Here is a 23888-nt window from a genome sequence, read left to right as displayed (position 1 = left end):
ATTGTAGTTGAAACTTGGGATAAAGTTTCTAGGGTTGTCTCGTTAAAAATTCAGGTATGGCACTGTGGACATACTGTCCTGAGAATGCGGGAAGAGCTGTGGTCAGCTGTAGGACTCAAGATCTAGTGTTGGGAAGGATGCTGATATCCTCATGAAATGTGAAGCATGGAAGAAGCCTAATTAATACACTCTTTTAAATGATAGGTGATTTAAAACTATTTGTACATAACTGAATTCATACAATAAATACTATAGACGTTTGCTTACTTCAACCCTAGAAGTTTAGGTGGCCACAAATGTTTTTTTCCTCCTCATTGGAGAAAATTGCAATTGAGTAAATTTTGAGATTGCCTTGTATTTGTCGCTGTTTGGTTTGTGAGTAAAAGTAGCAGATATGGCAGGAGGTGCTAAGCTACTGTCAAGGGAGGAGTAGAGGGGCTTTCCAGAAGGGCAGGAGAAGAGAACGGGCACTGAATGGCCCGGGGAGTCAGGGCAGACTTGCTGGAGGAGGTGACACCCAATCTACCTGAAGGGCGGGTAGATTTAGTTAGGTGGAGTTTACAGAGGAAGTGTCAGAGAACGTGTCCCAGGGCCAAACCAAGCGATAGCCCTTTGGGAACACTGCAGATGCTGCAGTAGGGCTCAGGACTAGGCCACAAGGGAAGGAGGGTGGACTCTGGAATAGAAGTCAAGTGGGAGGTCAGCAGGGCCAGAACAAGTAGGATCCAGAACAACACTCTGCTAAGTTTAATGCTGGAACAAGGCTGAGGTTTCATGCTGCGAACAGGGCAGCGACTCTGGAGGGGAGGGAGCAGGGGGGAGAGGTCCTGGAGTACCGGTCCAGGAGCTGCCATCTGCAGTGGTGTAAAGAAAGGACTGAGAGCCCCATTGCCTCCTGGACAGGGCTGAAATTGTGGGCCAGCTGCCCTGTGACCTGGTACTCAGTGCGCTTGTACTCTTGCCTTGTTCCAGGTGTGGACACTGCCAGCGGCTGCAGCCAACTTGGAATGACCTGGGAGACAAATATAACAGCATGGAAGATGCCAAAGTCTATGTGGCTAAAGTGGACTGCACGGCGCACTCCGATGTGTGCTCCGCCCAGGGAGTGCGAGGATACCCCACGTAAGTCGGAAGAAAGGGGGCACACTTCCCAGGTGGTTCCTGGTTACAAAGAAAGTCCTAAACTTTTGGTAAAGGAGTGAAGAGATACTAAATTTAAGGAGGCAGTCCCTGTCATTAGGGAGAAATTGCATTTAACGCTGTGTCTATTTTAGATGCCTTTCGTACTCTGGATAACCTTTAATTCATCAGTGTTGGGTTTTCGTGTTTATAAGAGAATGTGTTTGCAAGACGAAAATGGTGGCCCCGCCATGCTAGATGTTCACTGGTACATTTTACACAGTGTGCGTAGACTGTCATCAATTTTGGCTTGCTTTTTCTAGTGACTCTTATTCGCAAACACCCTTCCTATAGTTCCTTCCCGTGTGACTCCCACAGGGCTGTTTCTGTTGGAAAGAAGTATAGAGTCTGACAGACGATGATACTTACTTCCTTGACAGTGAAGAATTTTTTTGGTTATAGGAAATAGAAATTGAAACGTTCTCAATTCTAGAAATATAATTGTTCTCTTATTAAACAGAAAGAAAGGACTATTTAAAAGGCTGTGGAGGAACCTCTGAGACCCAGCTTCAGGGGTCGGGGGTCTGTTTCTGCTGCGCCTCCCTTGAGATGATGGCTTTCCAGGCCTGTATCTGTTTGCACAGAAGGGCTCACCACTCACTGGCCCTGCTTGGCTGGAGTGTTCGTTCCAGGAATAGTCACTGTGGCCAGGGAAACAGGAGCTTATAGCAAGACACGTGCCCATTCACACCATGTGCCAAGTGTTGGAGGGGAAAGCAGTTCTTCAAAAGAGAGAAGAAGCTGTTTCTGAAGGAGGTGGAGGGATTGCCACGGTCACTTCCTTGCTGTTTGTTTCAATTGAGGAATGAAGTCAATTCTATACAATTTATTGCTTAATTGGGTATTATAGGGGGCCATCAGTAAAGCTTAAAATTGGAGCTTATATTCAAACCTGGGAGGCAGAAAAGTGGAGGGAGCTCTAGGCTTGAACCTAGAAGTCACAGTCAAATCCCAGCTCTCCCATTTACTTACCACCCAGCTCTGGCCTCATCATTTAACCTGTAAGTAAGGTGATCCCCCAAACATTGTTATGGGACTTACATGGAATGTGTGCAGACACCAATTTGAGCACACCCGATACATGTTAGGGTTTACCCTCCCGTCTGGAAATGTGGGCATTTCCACAAAGGACTCTGGAATTCTTGGTGTTTGGTGACTACTTGCTAATGTAAGTGCCATAATTTGGGTTTACTTTAAATCAGATCAATGGAGATAAAATTGCCTACTATCTGTATCTACATAAAAGCATTAACTCTTCTATGCTTTATAGTATTGCTTTTGAAGTATGGATCAAGAGCCTCCCAAAGCAGCAGGTAGTGAGCAGAGATGAGGGCGAGGAGGTGAATGCTTACCTGTGGAGAGCCTACTGCTGTCAAAGTTCAGGGGCAGCCGGGGTGGGCTGGCTGTGGTGTCTTTCCTCTTAACCTGCTGACCATCTGTGGCCTGAGACTGTGTGCACCACACACCATGCCACGGGGAAGGTGGCACAGGACCTGTAATGGAGCTGAGAGTGGTATGTGTTAATGGGGCGTCAGAGAAGGAAGCGAAGGCTTCCGCCTAAGCCTGGCCATAACAGCTATCAGCTGCAATATCAGCTACTCCATAGTTGGTATTCACCAACAACCATCACAAATTTAAAAAGTCACAAATTTAAAAAGGCCCGTATTGGATCATGTGTTTAGATTTTTAATGAGAAGATCTGGTCTTCCCAAGTAAACCATGGGCTGGTTTTGTGTTATTAAAAAGAACAAAAACGAGCTTACATCACACTGAACACAGTTTGGGAAGGAACCTCTGTGACCATCACTGCCCTGCAGAAGCTCCCGAGAACAGATTACTTTCCCCCCAGAGAATGCAGAAGGTGGAATGTGCTGTATGAAATGTGGTCGTGTCGGGGCATCTGTAGATGGACTTGAGTGAGCTTTTACTCCTCCAAGAAAGTACCCATCCCATAGGGTGGTTGTGAGGCCTGAAGCAGATGTTGTACCTGCCTGAGTCCAGGCATGTGTCAGGACATGAGCTTTCATGTCATTCTTCCCTGGCAAGTGTAACTGGAGTAAAGGATTGGAGGGGCAGGGAGTTTGGGCTCCCATGCCCCCTAGAGATGGCTGGCTGTGCTCAGGTAAATGTTTTGAGGTCTTCCTGTTGGGCCAGTCGTGAATCATTACAGCAGGGCAGGACTGACGGAGGAAACCACCTGTGTTAGTTTCCTAGGCTGTGCATAACAAAATTCCACAAACTGGGTGGCCAGAAACAATAGAAATGTATTCTCCACAGTGCTGGAGGCCAGAGGTCCTAAATCAAGGCGGCAGCAGGGCCATGCTGCCTCTGAAACCTGTAGGGGAATCCTCCCTTGCCTCGTCCTAGCTCCTGTTGGTTTCCTGGTCATCTTTGGCATTCCTTGGCTTGTAGATGCATCACTGCCATCCTCTGTCCTCATGTGCCCTTCTTCCTGTGTGTGTGTGTGTCTCTCTCTGTCCAAATTAACCCTTCTTACAAGGACACTGGTCATGCTAGATTCGGGCCCATCCTAATGACCTCATTTTAACTTGAATATCTCTGTAAAGACCTTATTCTAAAGAAGGTCACCTTCTGAGATGGATGGTTATGACTTACACAGATCTGTTTTGCAGGACACAGTTCAACTCATAACACTGTCTACAGTAATAGAACTTTCATCATGCTGTTTGCCAAGGCAATACCTACATGGAGATTTTCTCCCTGCTGTCTCCTTGAAAGAGGAGACTCAGATGCCGGTGTGGAGGCGTGGTAATAGCAGAAACCTGGGGCAATACTTTGTTTGGGCTTGTACCCTGTGGCCCAGTCTCCATCGCCTTCCTCACCACCCTCGACAGTGAGAATTGAAGTCAGATGCCCCAAACTAACTGGAAGGTCTGGACCAGAAGTGCCCACTCTATCCCTGGGCTCTGTGAACTTACCGAGGAAGAATCTCAGACTTGTTGGGCAGGTTAGAACGATTTTCAGTCCAACAACAAGAAGAGATTTTTTTTTTTTTTTAATTTTTTGTTTTGCTCAAATGAATAGCAAATTACAAAAATCATAGGCTAGGTCTTACTGTATTTTACTTTTAGCAAAGACACAAGGAATGAGTGTGACAGTCCCTGTTCCTTTCTGATGTCTTGAGGATCCACCCATTTCCCTTCCTGAAGAGCGCTGGTGGGAGGCAGAGCCGTGCAGGAAGCAGTTTCTGTTTCCAGGTGCGGAACACACCTTGTGGGAGCCTGGGGAGGTGCCAGGCTAGGTGAGGGCAATCATCTTTGTTACCGCAGATGTTGCAGTTGCTTATCATGTTGAACTTTGTGAAGTAGCCAGTGTACTGGCCAAATCTGGTTAAGTTTTGGCTGTTTTTTGTGGTTATGAGACTGAGCTGCTGAGGAAGCTGGGTGTATGTTTTGCATTGGAGACACATTAGGGACCTTACCTATGCCCCATGGTACCATCTTAGGTTCTGGGTAAGGCCAGTATGCCTGTTTTCATTTCAAAGCCTAATCTAGCCATGTGACTTCATTTTAAGGAGAATTAGCCATTTTTTATGGACTGAATGTGTGTCCCCCAGCATTCATAGGTGAAACCCTGATCCCCAAGGCTGGCAATAGGAGGTGGGCCCTTAGGGAGGGAGTAGGCCATTAGGGTGGAGCCCTCATGAATGGGGTTACATACCTTATGAAAGAGGCCCTGGAGAGCTCTGTTTCCCCTTTTGCCATATGAGGACACAGCAAGAAGACGCCATCTGTGAACCAGAAAGCCCTCTCCAGACACTGGCTCTGCTGGCACCTCGATCTCAGACTTCCCAGTCTCTAGAACTAGGCGAAATAGATCCTGTTGTTTCTAAGACACCCAGTCTGTGGTCTTCTGTTACAGCTGTTGTTGAACTAAGCCACTATTCAAACCCTCATGTCCGATTTTTACATATGTTGCCATCTTACAATTCTGATACTGTACGTTGGACATCTACTCACAAAATCCACATGCGTGCTGTAGAAGTGGCAGGTGTTTTAGATGAGCAGGCTTGCCAACAAATGGTACTCGGTATTTCTTTTTTTTTTTTCTATTAGTAGTCTGTGAGTTTTTATCTAGCGCATTAGAGCATGTTTCCCCATGACTGCTGGAGGGATGCAGGAACTGGGAGTGTTAATTTCATCCTCTGGTGATGGCTTTCGCTTACAGTTAAAGAGCCTGCTCCCATATCCTCTCTGCAGATTCCTTCAGAGGCCAACATTTGTAGGAAAAAGAAAAGATTCCTTTTCTATGGGGAGGTGAATGGACTGCATCAGTCAATGTCACGGATGTTCTTATAGCTGGAAACTTGAATTCTCACGGTAACTGGATATTCATGCTTTGCAAGAGTTGAATACCTGCCAGGGTGGCCTGGAAGAATACCTTGATTGCGAAACAACACTGTATCTACTCCGGTCCTAATCTGAACCCATGCACAACAACTACTGAAGCCGGGAAAGCATAACAGTTGCTTGCGGGGAAGGCCCGAGGCTGCTACAGAGGAGCACTGAATACTTGTAGCTTTTAAGGCTTCACTCACAGCATGAGGCTGGAAGTTTTCACCTCATTTTAGTTTTCCTTGAATAAAATCAGAAACTTCTAAAAGTTTAGGATTAACTGAATGTATTACCTCCTGGAACATTAGTTTTGTTTCCGTTTTATCAGAGAAGAGCGGATGTGTGCCTGGCTGCAGCCCCTTGACAGCCCATTTTCTAATTGTCTCACTAAATGAGTTTGCTCTCTGGTAACACAACTTTCTTTTTGCTCTGCCTAATCCTTTGCTATTCTTTCAGCTTAAAGCTTTTCAAGCCAGGCCAAGAAGCTGTGAAGTACCAGGGTCCTCGGGATTTCCAGACACTGGAAAACTGGATGCTACAGACACTGAACGAGGAGCCAGCGGTCAGTGCCTACCTGCTTCCCTCCCTCCCTTTCTCCCTGCCTGCGTCTTTGGGGTAATATGTAACGGGGCAGAGGCCAGTTGAGGTTAATGATTCAGGCTGCCATTTTAAAGCAACTCTACTTTTTTTTAGAGCTCATTGATATTATAGGTACAGATGAACTTTTACAAACATTTTTTTGGTATGGAAATACCGAAATGTGCACAAAAGTCAAGAGAAGACTAAACCCTCAGCTTCAACAGTTACTGCCATCTTGGTGTTTGTCTCTCCTGCCACCTGCACCTTGTTTGGCTGTAGTCAGTCTTCAGGGAAGTCACTTGTGTGGTCTCACAGATAAGAACTTACTCCTTGTTAACACTGCCACCCTGCCACCGTCACAGGTAATACAGTTCACAAGTGTTCCCCAGCATCTGAGACTGACTCTGGACCACCTGGGGTCAGGGCCGGGCCCAGCCTAGAATCTCCTATCCAAGCCAGCACTGGAGCCTCCTCCCATCCCCCCGACCTTTGCCCTCTACCACCTGCAGTCCTCTGGCTCAGGCCTAGCCCGCCAGCTGTACCCGTAGGGTGGATCCTTCCTTTTCTTCTCGGTGCTCAGTCCCTGAGTCCCTAATGGGCTTTGCTTATAACATCATTTTGTACCGTTAATACTCTGTGTCTTAATGCACTTCCCATACTAAGGCTAATATCAGGAGATTGTAGACTCTTAGAATATTAAGTACTAAAAAGAATTTATAATCCTCCCCCTTCCCAGTTGATGTTGGAAGTCTTCACTTTGTTATAAATCATCATGATCATAACCCACTGGTTAAGTGTCCCTTTGTGGGTGGTTTCTTCTGATTAATGCCGAGCGCTCAGGCCCCGGGAGTCCGGGTAGACCTGGTGGGTCATGCTGGTGTGTTGGAGAGGGACTGGAAGAAGACCTGTGTTCCTACACTGTAGGATCCTGATGAGCTAGGAAGAGCATCTGAAGTCTTTGTACTTTCAATTTCAACAAAGACCTAGGACTACCTTCTTGTACCAGCTAGGCGCCCACTGATTTGAAGGTGGTCTGTGGTGGTCCTTTTGGAGCTTTGCCGCTTACTGATGCCATTTTCCAGTGTGTCTGTGCGGCTCTTCCGCTCTGCCCCATCTTTGATGATCTAATCAGAAACTTGGCTGCTGATTCAGTACTTCCATCCCTCACCTGTAAAGACTCTGTCAACTCGGCTGGGTGCGGTGGCTCACGCCTGTAATCCTAGCACTTTGGGAGGCTGAGGTGGGTGGATCACCCAAGGTCAAGAGTTCAAGACCAGCCTGGCCAATGTGGTGAAACCTCATCTCTGCTAAAAATACAAAAATTAGTGAGGTATGGTGGTGGGCACCTGTAATCCCAGCTACTTGGGAGGCTGAGGCAGGAGAATCACTTGAACCCAGGAGGTTGCAGTTGGCCGAGATCGCGCCACTGCACTCCAGCCTGTGCAACAGAGCAAAAACTCCGTTGCAAAAAAAAAAAAAAAAGACTCTCTGAACTGTGTGGTGGAGACTGTTGGTGTGTGATGTATGTCACTGAACCAGAGACTTACCTAACTTTAGCTTAAAGGGAGAACCACAGACCTCTCAGGAAATTTGCATCTTTGTCCTGGCAAGAAAGCTGAATAAGCAGGTGTGACTTTCATACAGATTTAAATTTGACATTGTTTCCTTTATGAAAATATTGTCTTTGTGGGGACACGTATATTGGATGGTAGGAAGCCAATTTGAAGGAGGAGTTAATAGCCTCAAATAAATTTCACCAAAAAAGCCAGTCTTCTGTGATGGCTTTATTCAAGAAACCGGCAGGCAGTATCAGAATGGCAGAAAGACCTCTTCTCACGGCCCATTTCCCTTAGTGGAGGTGGTGGCCTCACCTGCAGTTTGGGAAGGGCTGAGGGGCCGAGTCCAGACTCTGCAAGGGACTTTCTGTCTCCTCAGTGTGGGAGCAGGATGGCTGTGTGGAATCCCCCCATGCCACCCCAGAACCACAGTCACCTAACTTGCCATATTGTAGTGTCTCCCAGCAATAGGAGGTCCCAGATAATTGCCAGAAACAATGACCATATGCCTTATTTTGGAAAAGGTTAAGTGTGCATACTTTATACTGCAAACCGGAATTCTCTTAGCTTTTTAGGTGAAAACTTTAAAGCAAGTTCTTTATCTGTATACCTAAGTAACTTAGTACCTACATTTTTTAATATTCATGTGGGATAAATTTAGATTTTTTTAAAGTGTTGTGGCAATATTCAAGAAACTCAGAAGACAATTTGTCACTTTGTACATTCTGCAATTTTTATATTTCCATGTTTGCTTCTGTATTTTTTCTTGAACAGTTATAATCATACAAACATGTTTCATCTTATTAATGATTTTACATATTTATGTGGTCTTTATATTGACCATGTCTTACATTATTTTATCATGTGGATTTGCCATAATTCAACTCTGATTCTGTCTGGATATTTAGGTTATGTATACTTTTTCCATCATCAGTAATGCTGTAGGGAACAAGTTTATCATTGTAAAGGACATTTTCCCCCCTCTTCTTTTGAGTGATAGTTTTAGAATATAATCTTCCCAGACATAAAATTGTAAGGCCAAGAATAAAAAACAAGATCATTTTTATGGCTCTTGATGAATAGTGCCAGGTTGCTTTCTTAAGAACCATATCAGCGTTTGCTGCCACTGCAGGGTGAGATGCCACCTGTTTCTGGGATGCACTGTGGTGTTCCGGGGCCGGGGGACTGCTCTGCAGTCTGCCAGGAACCCAGGAAGCAACTAGGGGCGCCCCGCACGTGCCGTAAATGAACACTTCGTAGTGAAAGGCCCTTGAACATCTCATGGAGAGTGGCACACAGTGTTTTATTTCACCTTATGTGAACTCACTGACTGTTCACGTAGCCATCCTTCCCTCGGGCATTCTTTCGTGTGGGTATTTAGCACTTTGAAAGTCTTGACACGCTCGCAGCGGAAGGGAAACTTTACGGTTCTTTATGATTCCAGCCCTGCACAGCTTTGAACTGTCAGCACTTTTAAAGCCTTTAACAACTTAGCTTGAATATTCTTTTTAATAGGAATATGAACCCCCAGATAAAAGCTGAGTAATACACACTCGTGTGTCTGCAGCAGAACAGTGATTCCATTATCTTTCCCTCATTTCTGGTTACTTTAGTTGGAAGCCACAGCTGTACCTGGTCTGAAAAGTCGAGAAGTGTAGGATTGTGACTAGACAGCTGCACGCATCGCTGTCTGCTTGGGTCCTGTCAGAAGCGTCTTTTGAAAAGCCCCTTTCCCCCTCTTTCTGTACAAGACTTAGTCACGTGAATCACCTTCTTTCTCGAAGGTGCAGCTTATGTTCATGCCATGGTTTTCTCTCTGTCGCCTTTCATTCACCTGCATTTTCCTTCTCATCACCTCCTTTTCTCTTTATCCGTCTTCCACAGTTGTGTCTTCCTCACAGTTTTCCCTGTCATTTGTGTGAAGTAAGGATAACCAGGCCCTCCTGGTCCTTGAGTTTCTCATTCTCAGCTTTGTCCATTTTGCTACCTTGGTATCTGTGGTTTTTTTGAGACAGAGTCTCACTCTGTTGTCCAGGCAGGAGTGCAGTGGCGCGTTCTCAGCTCACTGCAGCCTCCAGCCCTGGGATCAAGTGATCCTCCCACCTCAGCCTCCCGGGTAGCTGGGACTACAGGTGCACATCACCATGCTCAGGTAATTTAAAAATTTTTTTGTAGTGATGGGGTCTCACTCTGTTGCCTAGGCTGGTCTTGAACTGCTGGGCTCAAGCAGTCCTCTTGCCTCAGCCTCCCAAAATGCTAGGGTTATAGGCGTGAGCCACTGTGCTGGGCACCCTGGTGTCTGCAAGTGCTGTCCCCTTCAGAATATGTCCATCAGGCATTGTATTTTGTATTCTTTGTGAAGTATCCAAGCACATTTCAAAGAAGAGGACAGGGTGTAAGGTAAGACTATCCTTTACGTTGTCTGCTTTGTTTGGTTGGGTTTTGGGATAGGGACAGCTATCACTTGGCTGCCCTGGAGCCTGAGACCTAGAGCTTTCACTGAGGGTGAGGCTGGTGGGAGGCTTTTTGCTGAAGCTTCCAGAGGGCTTGATGAGATCAGTTCCTGACTGCCCTTACTCAGCACAGCAGCATCGTACAAAGGTTCCAGGTTGCTGAGTGAGGGAGGCCTCTGCAGGCGGTTCCCCACAGACACAGTCACCTCCTGGATGGTTTCTCTGTGTCTCCACTGACATACCCATGACTGTTTTATTTCCTCTTGTTAGACACCAGAGCCAGAAGTGGAACCGCCCAGGGCCCCTGAGCTCAAGCAGGGGCTGTATGAGCTCTCAGCGAGCAACTTTGAGCTGCACGTCGCACAAGGTAAGGGGGAGGTCCTGGTGCCAGCTTCAGAGAACCACTGACTATTACTCCTTGGCGTGCTGGGCTTTTCCTTCCTGCCACTCAAGAGCTCTTAGCAGCATCAGTGGCACTGACAAAGGGTCACTCTTGAGGAGCTGTTGGGACCGTTGTTCAGTGCACCTCCTCTTAACCATGAGTTCTCCTTTTGTCTGTGCCCTTATGGAAATGCCAAGTCTAATGCTAAGCACTCATTACCCACACGCTAGCTGGACAGTGCATCCTTGGCTGAGAGTGTTTATTGACAGGCGCGCCTCGCTTGATTGCTCTTTACTTTATTGCACTTTGGAGATACTGCAGTTTTTACGGATTGAGGATTTTGGCAGCCCGGCATCTGGCAGGTCTGGCCGTTTTTCCAGCAGCTTGTGCTTACTTTGTATCCCTCTGTCAGCATCTTTTTAGCAATAAAATATTTTTTAATTAAGGTACATTGTTTTTAAAGAAATAATGCTGTTGCACATTTCATAGACTATGGTGTAACATTTCATAGACTATGGTGTAAACATAACTTTGATATCCACTAGGGAGCACAAAAATGTGTGTGACTTGTTTTATTGTGATATTATCTTTATTGCAGTGGTCTGGAACCAAACCTACAGTATCTCGGAGGTATGCCTGTGTATTAATGGTAATCATATGCCTAATGACCTCAGGCAGAAACAAAAGCTTCTCCCTATCTAAACGGAATTGAGATTGAGCATAGTGGCTCATGCCTGTAATCCCAGCACTTGGGGAAAACAAGGTGGAATGATTGCTTGAGCCCAGGAGTTCGAGATCAGCCTAAGCAAGACCTTGTCTCTACAGAAGATTTAAAAAAAAAAAGCTGGGTATGGTGGCGTGTGCCTGTAGTCCCAGGCACTCCTGGAGCAGAGGTGGGAAGAGCGCTTGAGCCTGGAAGGTCAAGGCTACAGTGAGCTGTGATCACACCACTGTACTCTGGCCTTGGTGACAGAGCGAGACCCTGTCTCAGAAAACAACCAAACAAAACCCAGAATTTAATGACACCATTATAACGTGAATCAAATTAGTTACTCTTTCCACTTAAAAGATCTTTCTGTACCACATCCCATTTTTTGAAAATGGTCTCCCAATATCAGAATGATCCCCATTAAATTTCCAATGTGAATATGTAAGCGTCCTTTATTCACCCGTAGATGTGTTTCAGAAAACTTGGCCCAACGCCGAATGACTTGAAAGCAAATTTGGCTTCCCGGCTGACTCCCATTACCAAATGCTACCATGGAGAGAAATCCCCTTAGAAGACTGGGTTGGAAACGTGAGAAAGGGCTTGGATTGCCACTGGCATTGTGACTTGTGCCTGCTGGGAGTCAGAAGCCCTCCCCCACCACACTTACTGTCCACAGTAACTGATCATGAGGCCTTCAGCCGTTTCCCATTTTGTTAAAAGTTGTTATTTTATCCGTACCGGTGCCCTGACAGTGGAACTTCAGCCATTCTGCTACGGGAGTGCATTTGCAGCTGGAATTGGCTTGGGCTCTGAGCAGGATGTGTTTCCCGAATCACCTGTTACAGACCGGCTCTGGCAGGCCTCGCCAGCGCCTCCCTGAGTGGGTTACTGCCACAGAGCTGTGTCATGTAGGCACCATGGTGGCTTCCTGCCCTTGCTGGCTTCCCATCAGTACTCTGATGAGGTTCCCGGAGAGCTTGTCTCCATCTTACAGTGCAGGATCTAGCGTGCACCTGCACATGGTTTCAGCCTTGCACGTTTTTAAATGGAAGTTGTTAACTTTTAAAGGAAGTTTTGCACCATTTTCTTCAGGTGCATCGTTGCTGTGCTGATGAGGCAGTAGCTGTTAGCCTTAGCGTGGCACAGTCCTGCTCAGAGGCCAGGCCACATGCCACTGGTTCGTTCTCTCCCTGACTGCAGCCTGATTTCAGTTTGGTATCAGCCCGATGTCAGGGTAGAACAGCTAAACACCTCCTGTGTCCAAAGAATGATGCTGTGAGGGCTTGTTTTCTGTGTGTGTGTGTCCCCTAGCCAAGGGGGTGATGTTTTACTTTTTTTTTTTTTTTTTTTTTGAGACAGAGTCTCGCTGTGTCTCCCAGGCTGGAGTGCAGTGGCGCGATCTTGGCTCACTGCAAGCTCCGCCTCCCAGGTTCATGCCATTCTCCTGCCTCAGCCTCCTGAGTAGCTGGGACTACAGGCGCCCACCGCCTCGCCCGGCTAATTTTTTGTGTTTTTAGTAGAGACAGGGTGTTTTACTTTTTAAACTTTTTTTTATGATAAAATGTAATACAGATCGAGAGAACAAATGTAGGGCTTAATGAATTTTTATAGAGTGGTCACACTGTAACTACTGTCCGGTTCAAGAAATAAAACTGCCAGCCTCCCGTGTCCCATCCAGAGCTCAGCCCGCCCTCCCTTCTTCTCCAAGAAGGCGCTTTCCTGACATTTGTGGAAACCACTTATATTAGTCTGTTTTCAAACTGCCGATGAAGATACACCGAGACTGGGCAATTTGCAAAGGAAAGAGGTTTAATGGAGAACTCACAGTTCCACATGGCCAGGGGAGCCTCACAATCGTGGTGGAAGGCAAGGAGGAGCAAGTCACATCTTACGTGGATATTGGCAGGCAAAAAGAGCTTGTGTAGGGAAACTCCCATTTTTAAAACCATCAGATCTCATGAGATGTACTCACCATCATGAGAGCAGCACGGGAAAGACCTGTCCCCGTGACTCAGTTACCTCCTACCTGGCCCCTCCCACAATACGTGGGAATTGAAGATGAGATTCAGGTGGGGACACAGCCAAACCATATCACGACTCCTTTTATGGTTTCATCACTGAAGTGCACATTCCCGAGCACTGTAGTTTCGTGTGTGTGTATATATCTTTTAAGGCTCTTTTAACCTGCATGTTCTCCAGACATCTCTTTCTCTTTCTTGCTGAAGACATAGGTGGTTTCACCTGTAGAGCTCCCCGTGGTCCAGACTTTGCTAATTGTGTCCCCGTAGTGTGGTCTGCATGTTTCCCTGATTTCTCTGTTTCCTGTAAATTGGTAGTTGGGTCTGGGGACAGAATCAGTTTCAGTGTGATATTTTTTGGGGGCACAGGAAGACCTCATAGCTGGTGGGGGCACAGAGTGTCCAGTTGTCTCTCTTTGGGATGTGGGTGACCATGACGGGCAGGGCCTGGCTCCATTCATTCCTTAGGGCTGCGAAGTGCCGAGACTCATTCAAGTGTCCCTTCATTTTTTAACCAAGAGAAACTCGTCCTCATTTATCACCTGGTTATTCAGTGGTGCAGTGCATATGGGAGAGGTGGGAGAAATGCCTATTCTCTCCCTTTATTACAGTTTTCCAAATAATGAGTTGTTGCTGATTGTCCATCAAAGATGACAAATTTGGTTTTGAGTATTGTTATGAACTCACGAATAGAAACACATTTGATGGAGTCCCTTTGTACCCATTAAAGTGCTCATGCTGAACTGAGATTTGCTAAGCAGGACAAAGATCTGATTCTTCAATTAACTCTCTAGTGAGGTCTGACATAAATTACAGTTCCTCTTTCCCCCGTCTCTGCCTTGGCTCTCCACTCCAGGCGACCACTTTATCAAGTTCTTCGCTCCGTGGTGTGGTCACTGCAAAGCTCTGGCTCCAACCTGGGAGCAGCTGGCTCTGGGCCTTGAACATTCCGAAACTGTCAAGATTGGCAAGGTGAGTGAAAGCCCTTATTAAACTGGAAATGGACTGCTTTGGGCTGGATTAATTAGCAGAGTGGCCCATTATTCATTCTGTGTGCAAAGTCGCAAACTTGATTTATTAATTCCATTTAGTGTGCCACTTGATAATTCATTTCACCTTCACAGATGGCAGCCTGATTTTGAGTTTTGCTGACTTTTCCACAGCCCAGAGATAAATTATGGCCTCGGCTGCTTTGTTTATTTTGAAGAGATGGCCAAATCTGAATTGGCAGCCCCAGAGCCTATTCTGCAAAGATACGGGGTCGAGCCTTGTAGAATGTTCACTGGACGAACTTGGAGACCATCCACGTTCGACCTCACCCAAGAGCCCTCTCTAAAAGGACCCTGGCCCTGTGCTCACCCAGGCACGTAGAAGACCCTCCCTCAGTTTGCACTGTGCCTGGGATTCTTTCCAGGGTTTCCCACTTTATACAGAGAAGCCAAGAGTGATGTCTGACAACTTCTGTGTAACTGGATTTTCTGGAAATATCCAGTGTAGCTCCAGGGATATCACTTTTATTCTTGTCCACTTTCCAGCACCCACCAGACACCATGCATAGATTTCCTTTCTTAAAAATCTCGTTTTTCTACCTTGCCACGGGGCTGATTTGTATACAAAAGTAACGCTGCATGTCTAGGACTGGATGATGGTTAACAGGATGATCTACTTGGGATGGTGAGATGGTCAAAAGCGTAAACCTGGGGATTGGGTAGACCTGGCTGGCTGACCTTGGGCAAAACCTCTCCATGCCTGGTCTCCCCCTTTGCAAAACTGAGCTAAGATCTACTGTGTGGTGTCTGGGCAGGAGAAAGTACACTGCTTAGTGTGATGCTCGGCACGGGGCGGATGCTTAGTAAGTTGCAATCACTTTTGTTGTCAGTTAAATGGATTTCTCACTGTTGCCTCTTAAACGTTTATGATAATATATACTAATTATACATGTTATGATTATCAGTTTATATTTATTGAACATTGCGGGGAAGTAATTATAAAATAATCTTGTCAACTGTCTTACCCCATTCCTTGTATCCTTACTTAATGATTGTATGAAATTTTATGGGATATTCTTTTAGGTTTATGTCCATAGAGGATCCTAGCAGACACAAGCCTAGGTGACCATGCTGAAGCCCTTCATCCCTGGCACATGTGGCTGGGTTACACCAGACCCTTAAAAATGTTTGTCCTCTGCCGACCTTGGGCTGAGGCCTGCTGTACTTCAGTTCTGCACCTCAGCTGCTGTCTGATGGGTCTTAGGTGTTGAAATAGTATTTTTACCCCCGTTTGCTGACATAGTGAAAAACAACTTAGTCCTGCCGATTTTCGTGCTGGTAGAAAAGAAAAAAGAAAGCAATGACTTAGAACAAGATGTTTCATGAAAATGTTGGGCAAGCGGAATCTTTTTGAGATTGAAATGAAATAAAAAGCTTGAAGAGCTGTGCTTGTTGGTAAATTCAGTTTATAGAATTAAGGACGGATTATAATCTTGACATCTTTTCAGTCTTACCTTTATTATATACCAACTACTCCTGTTTAAAATTCACTTCTTGCTCCCTCTTGATTTTAAGACCCTCTAAGCCCGAGCATGAGAGGAAATTCTAAGCTGGCATGTGAACTGGTCTGGGTCCCAGACACCAACAGCCAGGCTAACCCCTCCCACCAGCACCACCACCACCAGCAGATGTCAAGCCAGGGCCCTGACTCCAGCTCCCAGGTGCTGACTTGACTTGCTTGAGTTGAAGTGTTGCTTCCTAAAAATTGGCATGTTTAACTGAGCTATTAATACAATACATCTTACCTCTAAAGTAAATCTTTCCCTTACTCCCTTTAGCTCAGGTATGTTTTAGCGTAGCTTTTAGGAACATTCTCTTCAAAAACTGCACCTTGCTGGCAGAGTTGCTACACAATCTGGATTTTGAAAAGAATATTTGTAAAGTACAAAGCATCCAGTAGTCCCATTAGCAAGAAGGTCCATGAAGAAACTGACTGGGAAGTTGGTCTGCCTTTATTCTCAGGTTGATTGTACACAGCACTATGAACTCTGCTCTGGAAACCAGGTTCGTGGCTACCCCACTCTTCTCTGGTTCCGAGATGGGAAAAAGGTACGTCTGCCCTTCTAGGTGTTGAGAGTTCTTCATCTCTTAACCCCATCAGGCTGAGCTACTGAGTGGTTTAATGGGCACAGTGAATTGCCAGTCTTGATTGTTAGGGCACTGGTTTGGAGAAATATGTATAATGGAACAAATGTCTTTCTCTTAATTGATAAGATTCGGGTTGTGGAGATAAATTCATTTGTTACACTACCTTGAAACATTTCAGTGGCCCAAGTTATCACTAGAATAACCCAGATCTTACAGTCATAGGGTTAACTGTGCTCTGGTCATGAACACAAACCTTCAGGCCTTTGAACAGAGCTAAGGCTTGCACTTGGTCCGGTTCTGCCTCTCTCCCTCCTTCCCTGGCCAATGGTCAGCGGCTCAGAGTTCCCCATCAGCATAATAGCTCGCTGGCAGGCCTCCGCCCCAGACTTCCGTGATGTATAACCCCACGGAGGGAAGAGGGGCCTGTATAGTTCTCTCACCAAAGCCGAAGCGTTCAGTTATCCTCTCTACATTCCCGTCTAAATACGAACATACAGACTTAGCACCACAGCTAAGACATCTGGGAGATCTGACCTGGGCAAGCAGGGGTTGGAGGAAGGCTTAAGTGATTCAGAACACCTAAGTGGACTCACTCAGCAGTGTGCCCGTGTCTCGGACAGGTGGATCAGTACAAGGGAAAGCGGGATTTGGAGTCACTGAGGGAGTACGTGGAGTTGCAGCTGCAGCGCACAGAGACCGGAGCCACGGAGACCGTCAAGCCCTCAGAGGCCCCGGTGCTGGCAGCCGAGCCCGAGGCTGACAAGGTGGGTGCCTGCTGGGGTCGGGATCCATGCAGGCCCATGGCCCCCGGCCCCAACCACCCACCCTCAGAGGGCCTTCTCAGATGCTTTGGACAAAATGACAGTTTGGGGACAGAGTCATTCTGATGGTTGGCTATAGCTGCGTTTTCAACATGTATTTTGTGTCAACTTTTGCATGCTTTCAGGGGTAAATGTAAACAAAAGCTTCCCTTTTAAAAACATGACATGGATATGAGACAAATCCCAAGACAGTATCTGGTGTCAAAAATCTCTAGAGAATCCTTCCTTTCCTCTTCATTTTAAAGGATGACTATGCTCGGCAGGTTTCCGCTGTGAAATCTTGGCTGCTGGCCCTGGGGCCCCGATTCTAGTCCTGACCTTGTCCCGGGCATTTCCTTTCACCTCTGTTGTAAAGGCCCTAGAAGACCTGTAAGCAAGAGGGCATCCACGGGGATCAGGCTAGTGACTGTAGATGTAACCTGCTTAGGCCGTCCTGACACACTGTGGGGTTTCCTTCCTCCCCTCAGATAGCAGGAGGTTTTAGATTCATTTGTTCTGCTTTATCAAGCCCTTGTTGTATCACAGGCACTATTCTAGGCCACCAGGAAATAAAAATAAGACCGGTTTCCTGCCTCTGAAGCATACAGGTCTCTGAGGCAAATGGTGAGAAGACACAGAAGCCAATGGCAGGGGGCTGGGGCAGAAATGTGTGCGGGGCTGGTTGCTAGAGAGAAGTGGGGGCAAATGGGCAAGAAGTGTCCCTAAGGAGCTGACTGATGGGATCTGTGCTGGACAGATAGGCTGGGCAGGGCTGCCGCTGAGGCGCCGCACCAGCAGAGATCAGCCGGCGTGTCCGCAGGGCCAGAGCTGGGGCTGGGGGAACACGGGGGAGACAGGTCGGGGTGTGGTGTAGGATCCCTGAGAGTGAGAGAGAGGAGCTGGAGTTGAGAGGATGTGGGCAGCTGGCCAAGGATTACGACCTGTATCCCATATTCACAGGGAGCCCACGGAAGTTCTGTGCAGAGTGGAGTTGTAGGATAATGACTGGCATGCACACGTGCTGGAGGTGGGAAGCTGCTCTATTAGGCCATTAAAGATAATGCGTCTCATGGTGCGGCTGTGACTGTGGGATGGTGAGGAGGAGAAAGCCAGCATAAGGAGTCCAGCCTGCTGTGCAGCGGGGAGGAGAGGGAGGGAGGGTCCGAGGCGAGTCTCCTTCCTGCATATCTGGTGGAGGACGGTACCTAGCACAGGGGCAGGGCCAGAGCTAGAGCTCGAGGAAAAGGGATGAGCTTGGTTTTCAAGGTGTTGATCTTCACGGCTGTCGGCTGCGTAGGTGGCAGTGTTCAATGGCAGTTCCATCCATGAGCCTGGGGCTACGGCAGGAGGTCTGCACTGGACGAGAGTGCCCGTGTCATCCTCTTCAGGTAGAAGCCACACCTGAAGGCCAGGAGATGGGATTTGGAAAAACCAGTGGAGCCACCAACCCCCTTCTCACTGGGTGGGGCCATACAGGGCCTCCTCACCCCCACGGCCCCATCCCTAGTTGGACTCTTGTAGGTCAGGGATGGCCTGAGTGTTGTTTAAAAGTTGATGTTTTGGTTGAAGAAGCAAGCAGCTGGTTTTGTAGTTGTTAGGACCACATATGTTAGAGGAGTATGTGTGTCATGGTGGTTACAAAGGTCATCCCAAATTGAGTATAATTATATACCATGGATGTTTTCATCACAGCACCGTTTCTATTTATAATACAGTTTTCCACCATGAAGTGGGTCTTTTCAGTGCGTGCGGCGTCATGTTTCTGGACATAAAGATGGTAGTGTTCCACAATGGCCCCGCTTGGCCTCCGTCACTGACATATGTTACTCGATGCCAGACTTAAATGGAGCAGCCCTGGTACACTTAGCCACATGATAAATCATCCCATTCCTGCTCTCAGGAGAGAATCGCAGATCCATTTTTGGAGAAACACATAGACGTCATTCTGTAAAGAACTGTCAAGGGAGAATGGCTTTAAAGCAGACTACCATGTAGCACCTTTCCCTTAAATTCTCCAGCCAGAGCTTCCATCAACATTTTTCACATTGACTTAGAACAGGCTGCTTTCCATTTTTATGTTCAATATAAAACACATATCATTGCCTGTGCTATTGTAACTCAGTTCTTTCTGTTGCATAGAGAGGATGTGAAAAGGGTGCTAGGAGAACAGGGTGGCCAGTGAGAAAAGCAGCTGAGGATCAGACTTCAGTGGGTGTCCTAGAGACTCCAAGCCTAGAGGTGCAGACTCAAGCGTCGGACACCCAGGGCTGCCTGGTCCACACCACAGAGCCCTGGAGCGTTGTCAGAACAATGGCCTGGGAGTTTTCAACCTGCCTCATCCCCAAAAGACAGCCCCTGCCCCCACCACCCCCGTACAGTGTCCAGCCACCTCCTCACCGCATCTCCCAGGCTTGGGACCCAGGGACTTGTACTGATCTCTCTGCCCTTCAGAGGCTGCCAGCCTCCCTTCGTACATAGCCTATGAAATGCAGGTTGTGTAGGTATTTCTTTGTGACTTTGGAGCCTGCATAACAGCATTTTTAAAAAATTACTGATTCATGTGTCTGCAATTCCAAAGCATGGCCCTGCTCAACTTTAAGGGATGTACTTGAACTGTGGCTTTTCCCTCCCTTGAAGGGCACTGTGTTGGCACTCACTGAAAATAACTTCGATGACACCATTGCAGAAGGAATAACCTTCATCAAGTTTTATGCTCCATGGTAAGTGGCTGTTTAATTAGAAACTACTTTGTTCATGTGTACTAAGTCACATCATGTTTTCCAGCTCATCTGCCACCCCTCCAGACTCAATGTTGGGCATGTGTTGCATTTACATGTAGGTCATGTTGTAGGAAATAAGGAACCATTATCATTATTCAAATATGTTAAACTTCAGTGGCCTTAATTATATATGGAGAATGAGGCTAAAGTTCTATCAACTTGGGAGAAAACAAAAATTGAGGCAAATTATGATGGCCATATTCAGTGTTGTGGTATCTGCACTTTTCCAAATAGATGGCTTTTTTTTTTTTTTTTTTTGGCGAAACAATGAGTGTCATGATGTAGTTTTGCTCCTCGGTTCTTTTAAGTAGTCAGATTTCTTTTGTAGAGAAATCCAGTAGAGTCTGTTAGAGCCATTCAGTGTGCTACGCAGTTCCCTGGACCTGCGTGCCACATGGTCTTGGAGACCAGAGCAGAAATGAATTGCAGATAGTGTGAGATCCAGACAACCTTGGTTCTAAGACTTACCGTGAATGTCCTTTAATTCCTTTGAACCCCAGTTCCCTCAGCTGAAAAAATGGGAGTAACTTTTTGTCTTCACAAATAAAACAATCCATTTGGAAAAGCAGAGTGTTCAGGACAACATTAAATTCTTTATCTAAACATGATAAAGGCGCTAGTTTTCTTTTTGTTACACTCCACATATTCCTGAGAAACTAACCATAGGGGTAAAAAGTTAATAAGCACAGGACTCAAACGAACCGTAGCGATGCCTTTCAAATCATTTTCAACTTTTAAAAACCTAAAGCTCCATAGATCAAGTATCAAGAAAGAGGATTCCCTTTGGCTGAAGGGGAGCCATCCACACGGCAGGAGGGGGTCAGAAGAGACAAGGGAACAGAGTCGGGTAGAAGGGAGGGTTTGAACCAAACTTAGTCATGGCCTTGATGCTCACCCCAAATCACTGAAGTACCAAGGAGGCCTTAAAACGGTTTTGAAATTCTGAGACCCTAAGCGATCAAATCTAAAATGTCTTTGGCATTCAGGTGACTTTTTTAGAAATTGTGTGGCATCTGCTGTCTTCCCTGTTCCTCTGCTCCTGGTGCTTTCATAAACCAGTTAGTGCAGTTGACCATGGCATGGGAATGGTCTCAGAATCTCAACTTGCTTTCAGACTGGCTTGCTTCTGTCACGTTGTCTGAAAGTCTACCTTAGATCAACGTTTGGGTTCTTCGTTTGGGATGGGAGGAGGAGGAAGAGTTAATGTGCACCCAGTGGGAGAATTTGGTATTTTACAAATTTCTAGGCAATTGTTTGTCCCATACAGAAGAAACAGGGCTTGTCATGGCAGCAAAGTGTAGGTGAATGATCTTGACCCAGGATTTCAACAAGCTGTCCTTTTTCTCTTCCTAGGTGTGGTCATTGTAAGAATCTGGCTCCTACTTGGGAGGAACTCTCTAGAAAGGAATTCCCTGGCCTGGCAGGCGTCAAGATCGCTGAAGTAGACTGCACTGCTGAACGGAGTATTTGCAGCAAGTACTCGGTGGGTGCTCGGATGGCTGCTTATGGGAGCAGATCCCGAGGGAACTGTGCCTTAACCACGATCACTCGCTCCGCCCTCATCTTCTCAACAATGTGGCTTTTATGTCTCCTTTGAGTTGTTTTGAGAAGCAAAAGAGATCCTCTCTCGAAGGAAAGGCATTCTTCTCCGCCCACTTTTTAGTTAGTATCCATGTTTCAGTGCAGGTTTTCAGGCCTTGCTGTCTGAGTATAAGGCCATGAAGTAACAGACCCCACACCATAGACTGGGGGGCTTCCCACACCGCTACTCTTGATGATTGACCAGTGATCTGTAGCCTTCGCCATAAATACCCGAGTCGCTCATTTTCCACTCATAAGCCAGCATTCTAAAATGCAGGGGCTGAATCTCAGAATCATTTCAACATAACCTCCTTTCTGAAAGGGCCATGCCAGCAAGTCGGTCCTGTGCTTGGGTTAACCACTGCCTTCATTCCAAGCTGTTAGCACAATCTGATGGCCTGGAAGATTTGTCATTTTTATTTCTCCTTTTGTGTTATTCAAACACTTTTGGAGCCTTTTAGATGGAGAATAGACGTAACCCAGACATAGTTTCCTTATCATTAAAAGATACCAGTTGTTTCTTGTGCCCTAAAATTCTTAGAAACGAGTTGCAACTGAAAAATGTATCCTCAAGAGGATCTTGCTCTCATGGTCTGGTCTGCGGACCACCAGGGCATCGCAAGGGAGGTCGTTGGAAATGCAGACTCCCAGGCCTGCTGAATCCAAATCTGCATCTTCAGCAGATCCGCAGGTGATCGTGGGCACAGTAAAGACTGAAAGGGTCTACTTTAGGGTAAAATCGTTCCTTTGATGCTGATCTTTAATGATGTCATTTTGAATTCAGAAGTGCCCCACGGCTTTGCTTTCTAAATAGTCTGCTCCTCTTTTAATGGGATATATACCTTTAAAAATTAGCCACAGAATTTTCCAGCCACGACAGTAGGGGTGTATCTGGTTTTATTTAGGAAGCAATTTGTATGTGATCTGGACCGCTGGTTTGCAAACGTTTTTCTTTTTTGGTTTAAGGTACGAGGCTACCCCACATTGTTGCTTTTCCGAGGAGGGAAGAAAGTCAGTGAGCACAGTGGAGGCAGAGACCTTGACTCGTTACACCGCTTTGTCCTGGGCCAAGCGAAGGACGAACTCTAGAAACACAGTTGGAAGTCACCTCTCCTGCCCGGCTCCTGCACCCCGCATTTAGGAGTTCAGTCCCACAGAGGCCACTGGGTTCCCGGTGGTGGCTGTTCAGAAAGCAGAACATACTAAGCGTGTGGTATCTTCTTTGTGTGTGTGTGTGTTCCAAGCCAACACACTCTACAGATTCTTTATTAAGTTTCTCCAAGTAAATGTGTAACTCATGGTCACTGTGTAAACTAAGTATTTTCAGTGGCGATATATCCCCTTTGACCTTCTCTTGATGAAATTTAAATGATTTCCTTTGAGACTAAAATATAGTTGAGGGAAATCAAATTGCTGGACTATTTTTGGTTCCTGAGTTGAGTGATTTTGGTGAAAGAAAGCACATCCAAAGCATAGTTTAACTGCCTACGAATTCTGGAAAGGTGGCCTTGTGGCAGTATTGCCGTTCCTCTGATCTTAAGGTCACAGTTGACTCAGTACTGTGGTTGGTCTGTAGCATGGAGCAGATTTAAATGCAAAACCCCACACCTTTGGAAGATACCTTCACGGCCACTGCTGGAGCTTCTGTTTCTGTGAAGACTTCTCTCAATGTGAGAGGTTAGCCATAATGAAAGCAGCGTTACTTCTGACTGTGCCTGAGTAAGACAATGCTGATGCCATAACTTGACGTGTCCATACTTGTCAAATCAGTTACTGTTCAGGGATCCTTCTGTTTCTCATGGGGTGAAACGTTTCTTTAGTTCATGTTAACACGAAGCCAGTCTACGTGAACTTTAAGATTGGATGTCTTCCTTAGAAGGGTAGGCATGGAAAATTCCACAAGGAGTTGTATTTGTCACCTGGGGCGACAAGACCAGACAGGCTTTCTCAGGTGTGGGTCCAGGGAGGCTCTGCAGCCCTGCTGGAGGGCCCTAACTAGAGTTCCAGATTCTGTTCCTCAGTAGTCCTTTTAGACGCTTGCTATACTTGGTCTGCTTCAAGGAGGTCGACCTTCTAATGTATGAAGAATGGGATGCATTTGAGCTCAAGACCAAAGACAGATGTCAGCGGGACTGCTCTGGCCCTGGTGTGCACGGCTGTGGCAGCTGTTGATGCCAGTGTCCTGTAACTCATGCTATCCTTGTGATTAAACACTTTTACTATCTCCTTTGGGAATAAGCACTTATAGGACTAAGCTCCAAGGTGTTTGTTCTTTCACCATCGAGCTATTTCCCGTAATAACCACTTTGCGTCCAACACCCTTCACCCACCTCCCACGCGCAAGGGGATGTGGATACTT

General features: G+C 46.5%; 1 protein-coding gene across 2 annotated transcripts in view; it reads left to right on the top strand.

Moving 5' to 3' along the window:
* Positions 1-23433, top strand: part of TXNDC5 (thioredoxin domain containing 5 (endoplasmic reticulum)) — a 27447-nt gene extending 4014 nt beyond the window's left edge. Inside the window, exons 2-10 of one of the 2 annotated variants that reach the window (XM_011989626.1) lie at positions 973-1122; positions 5991-6096; positions 10393-10489; positions 14088-14203; positions 16243-16329; positions 16989-17132; positions 19806-19888; positions 21302-21431; positions 22496-23433. In XM_011989626.1, coding sequence (XP_011845016.1) covers positions 1034-1122; positions 5991-6096; positions 10393-10489; positions 14088-14203; positions 16243-16329; positions 16989-17132; positions 19806-19888; positions 21302-21431; positions 22496-22618 — 975 coding nt within the window. In that variant the 5' untranslated portion in view covers positions 973-1033 and the 3' untranslated portion in view covers positions 22619-23433. Of the gene's footprint in view, positions 1-942; positions 1123-5990; positions 6097-10392; positions 10490-14087; positions 14204-16242; positions 16330-16988; positions 17133-19805; positions 19889-21301; positions 21432-22495 lie in introns of those variants that run through there. The other variant, XM_011989625.1, reaches the window with a different exon arrangement.
* The last annotated feature ends 455 nt before the right edge of the window (positions 23434-23888 follow it).

This window comes from Mandrillus leucophaeus, unplaced genomic scaffold (genome assembly GCF_000951045.1).
Source record: "Mandrillus leucophaeus isolate KB7577 unplaced genomic scaffold, Mleu.le_1.0 Scaffold36, whole genome shotgun sequence".
Classification (NCBI taxonomy): Eukaryota; Metazoa; Chordata; class Mammalia; order Primates; family Cercopithecidae; genus Mandrillus; species Mandrillus leucophaeus.
Note: the sequence above shows the minus strand (reverse complement) of the source record. Positions and strands in the feature narration are given on the sequence as shown.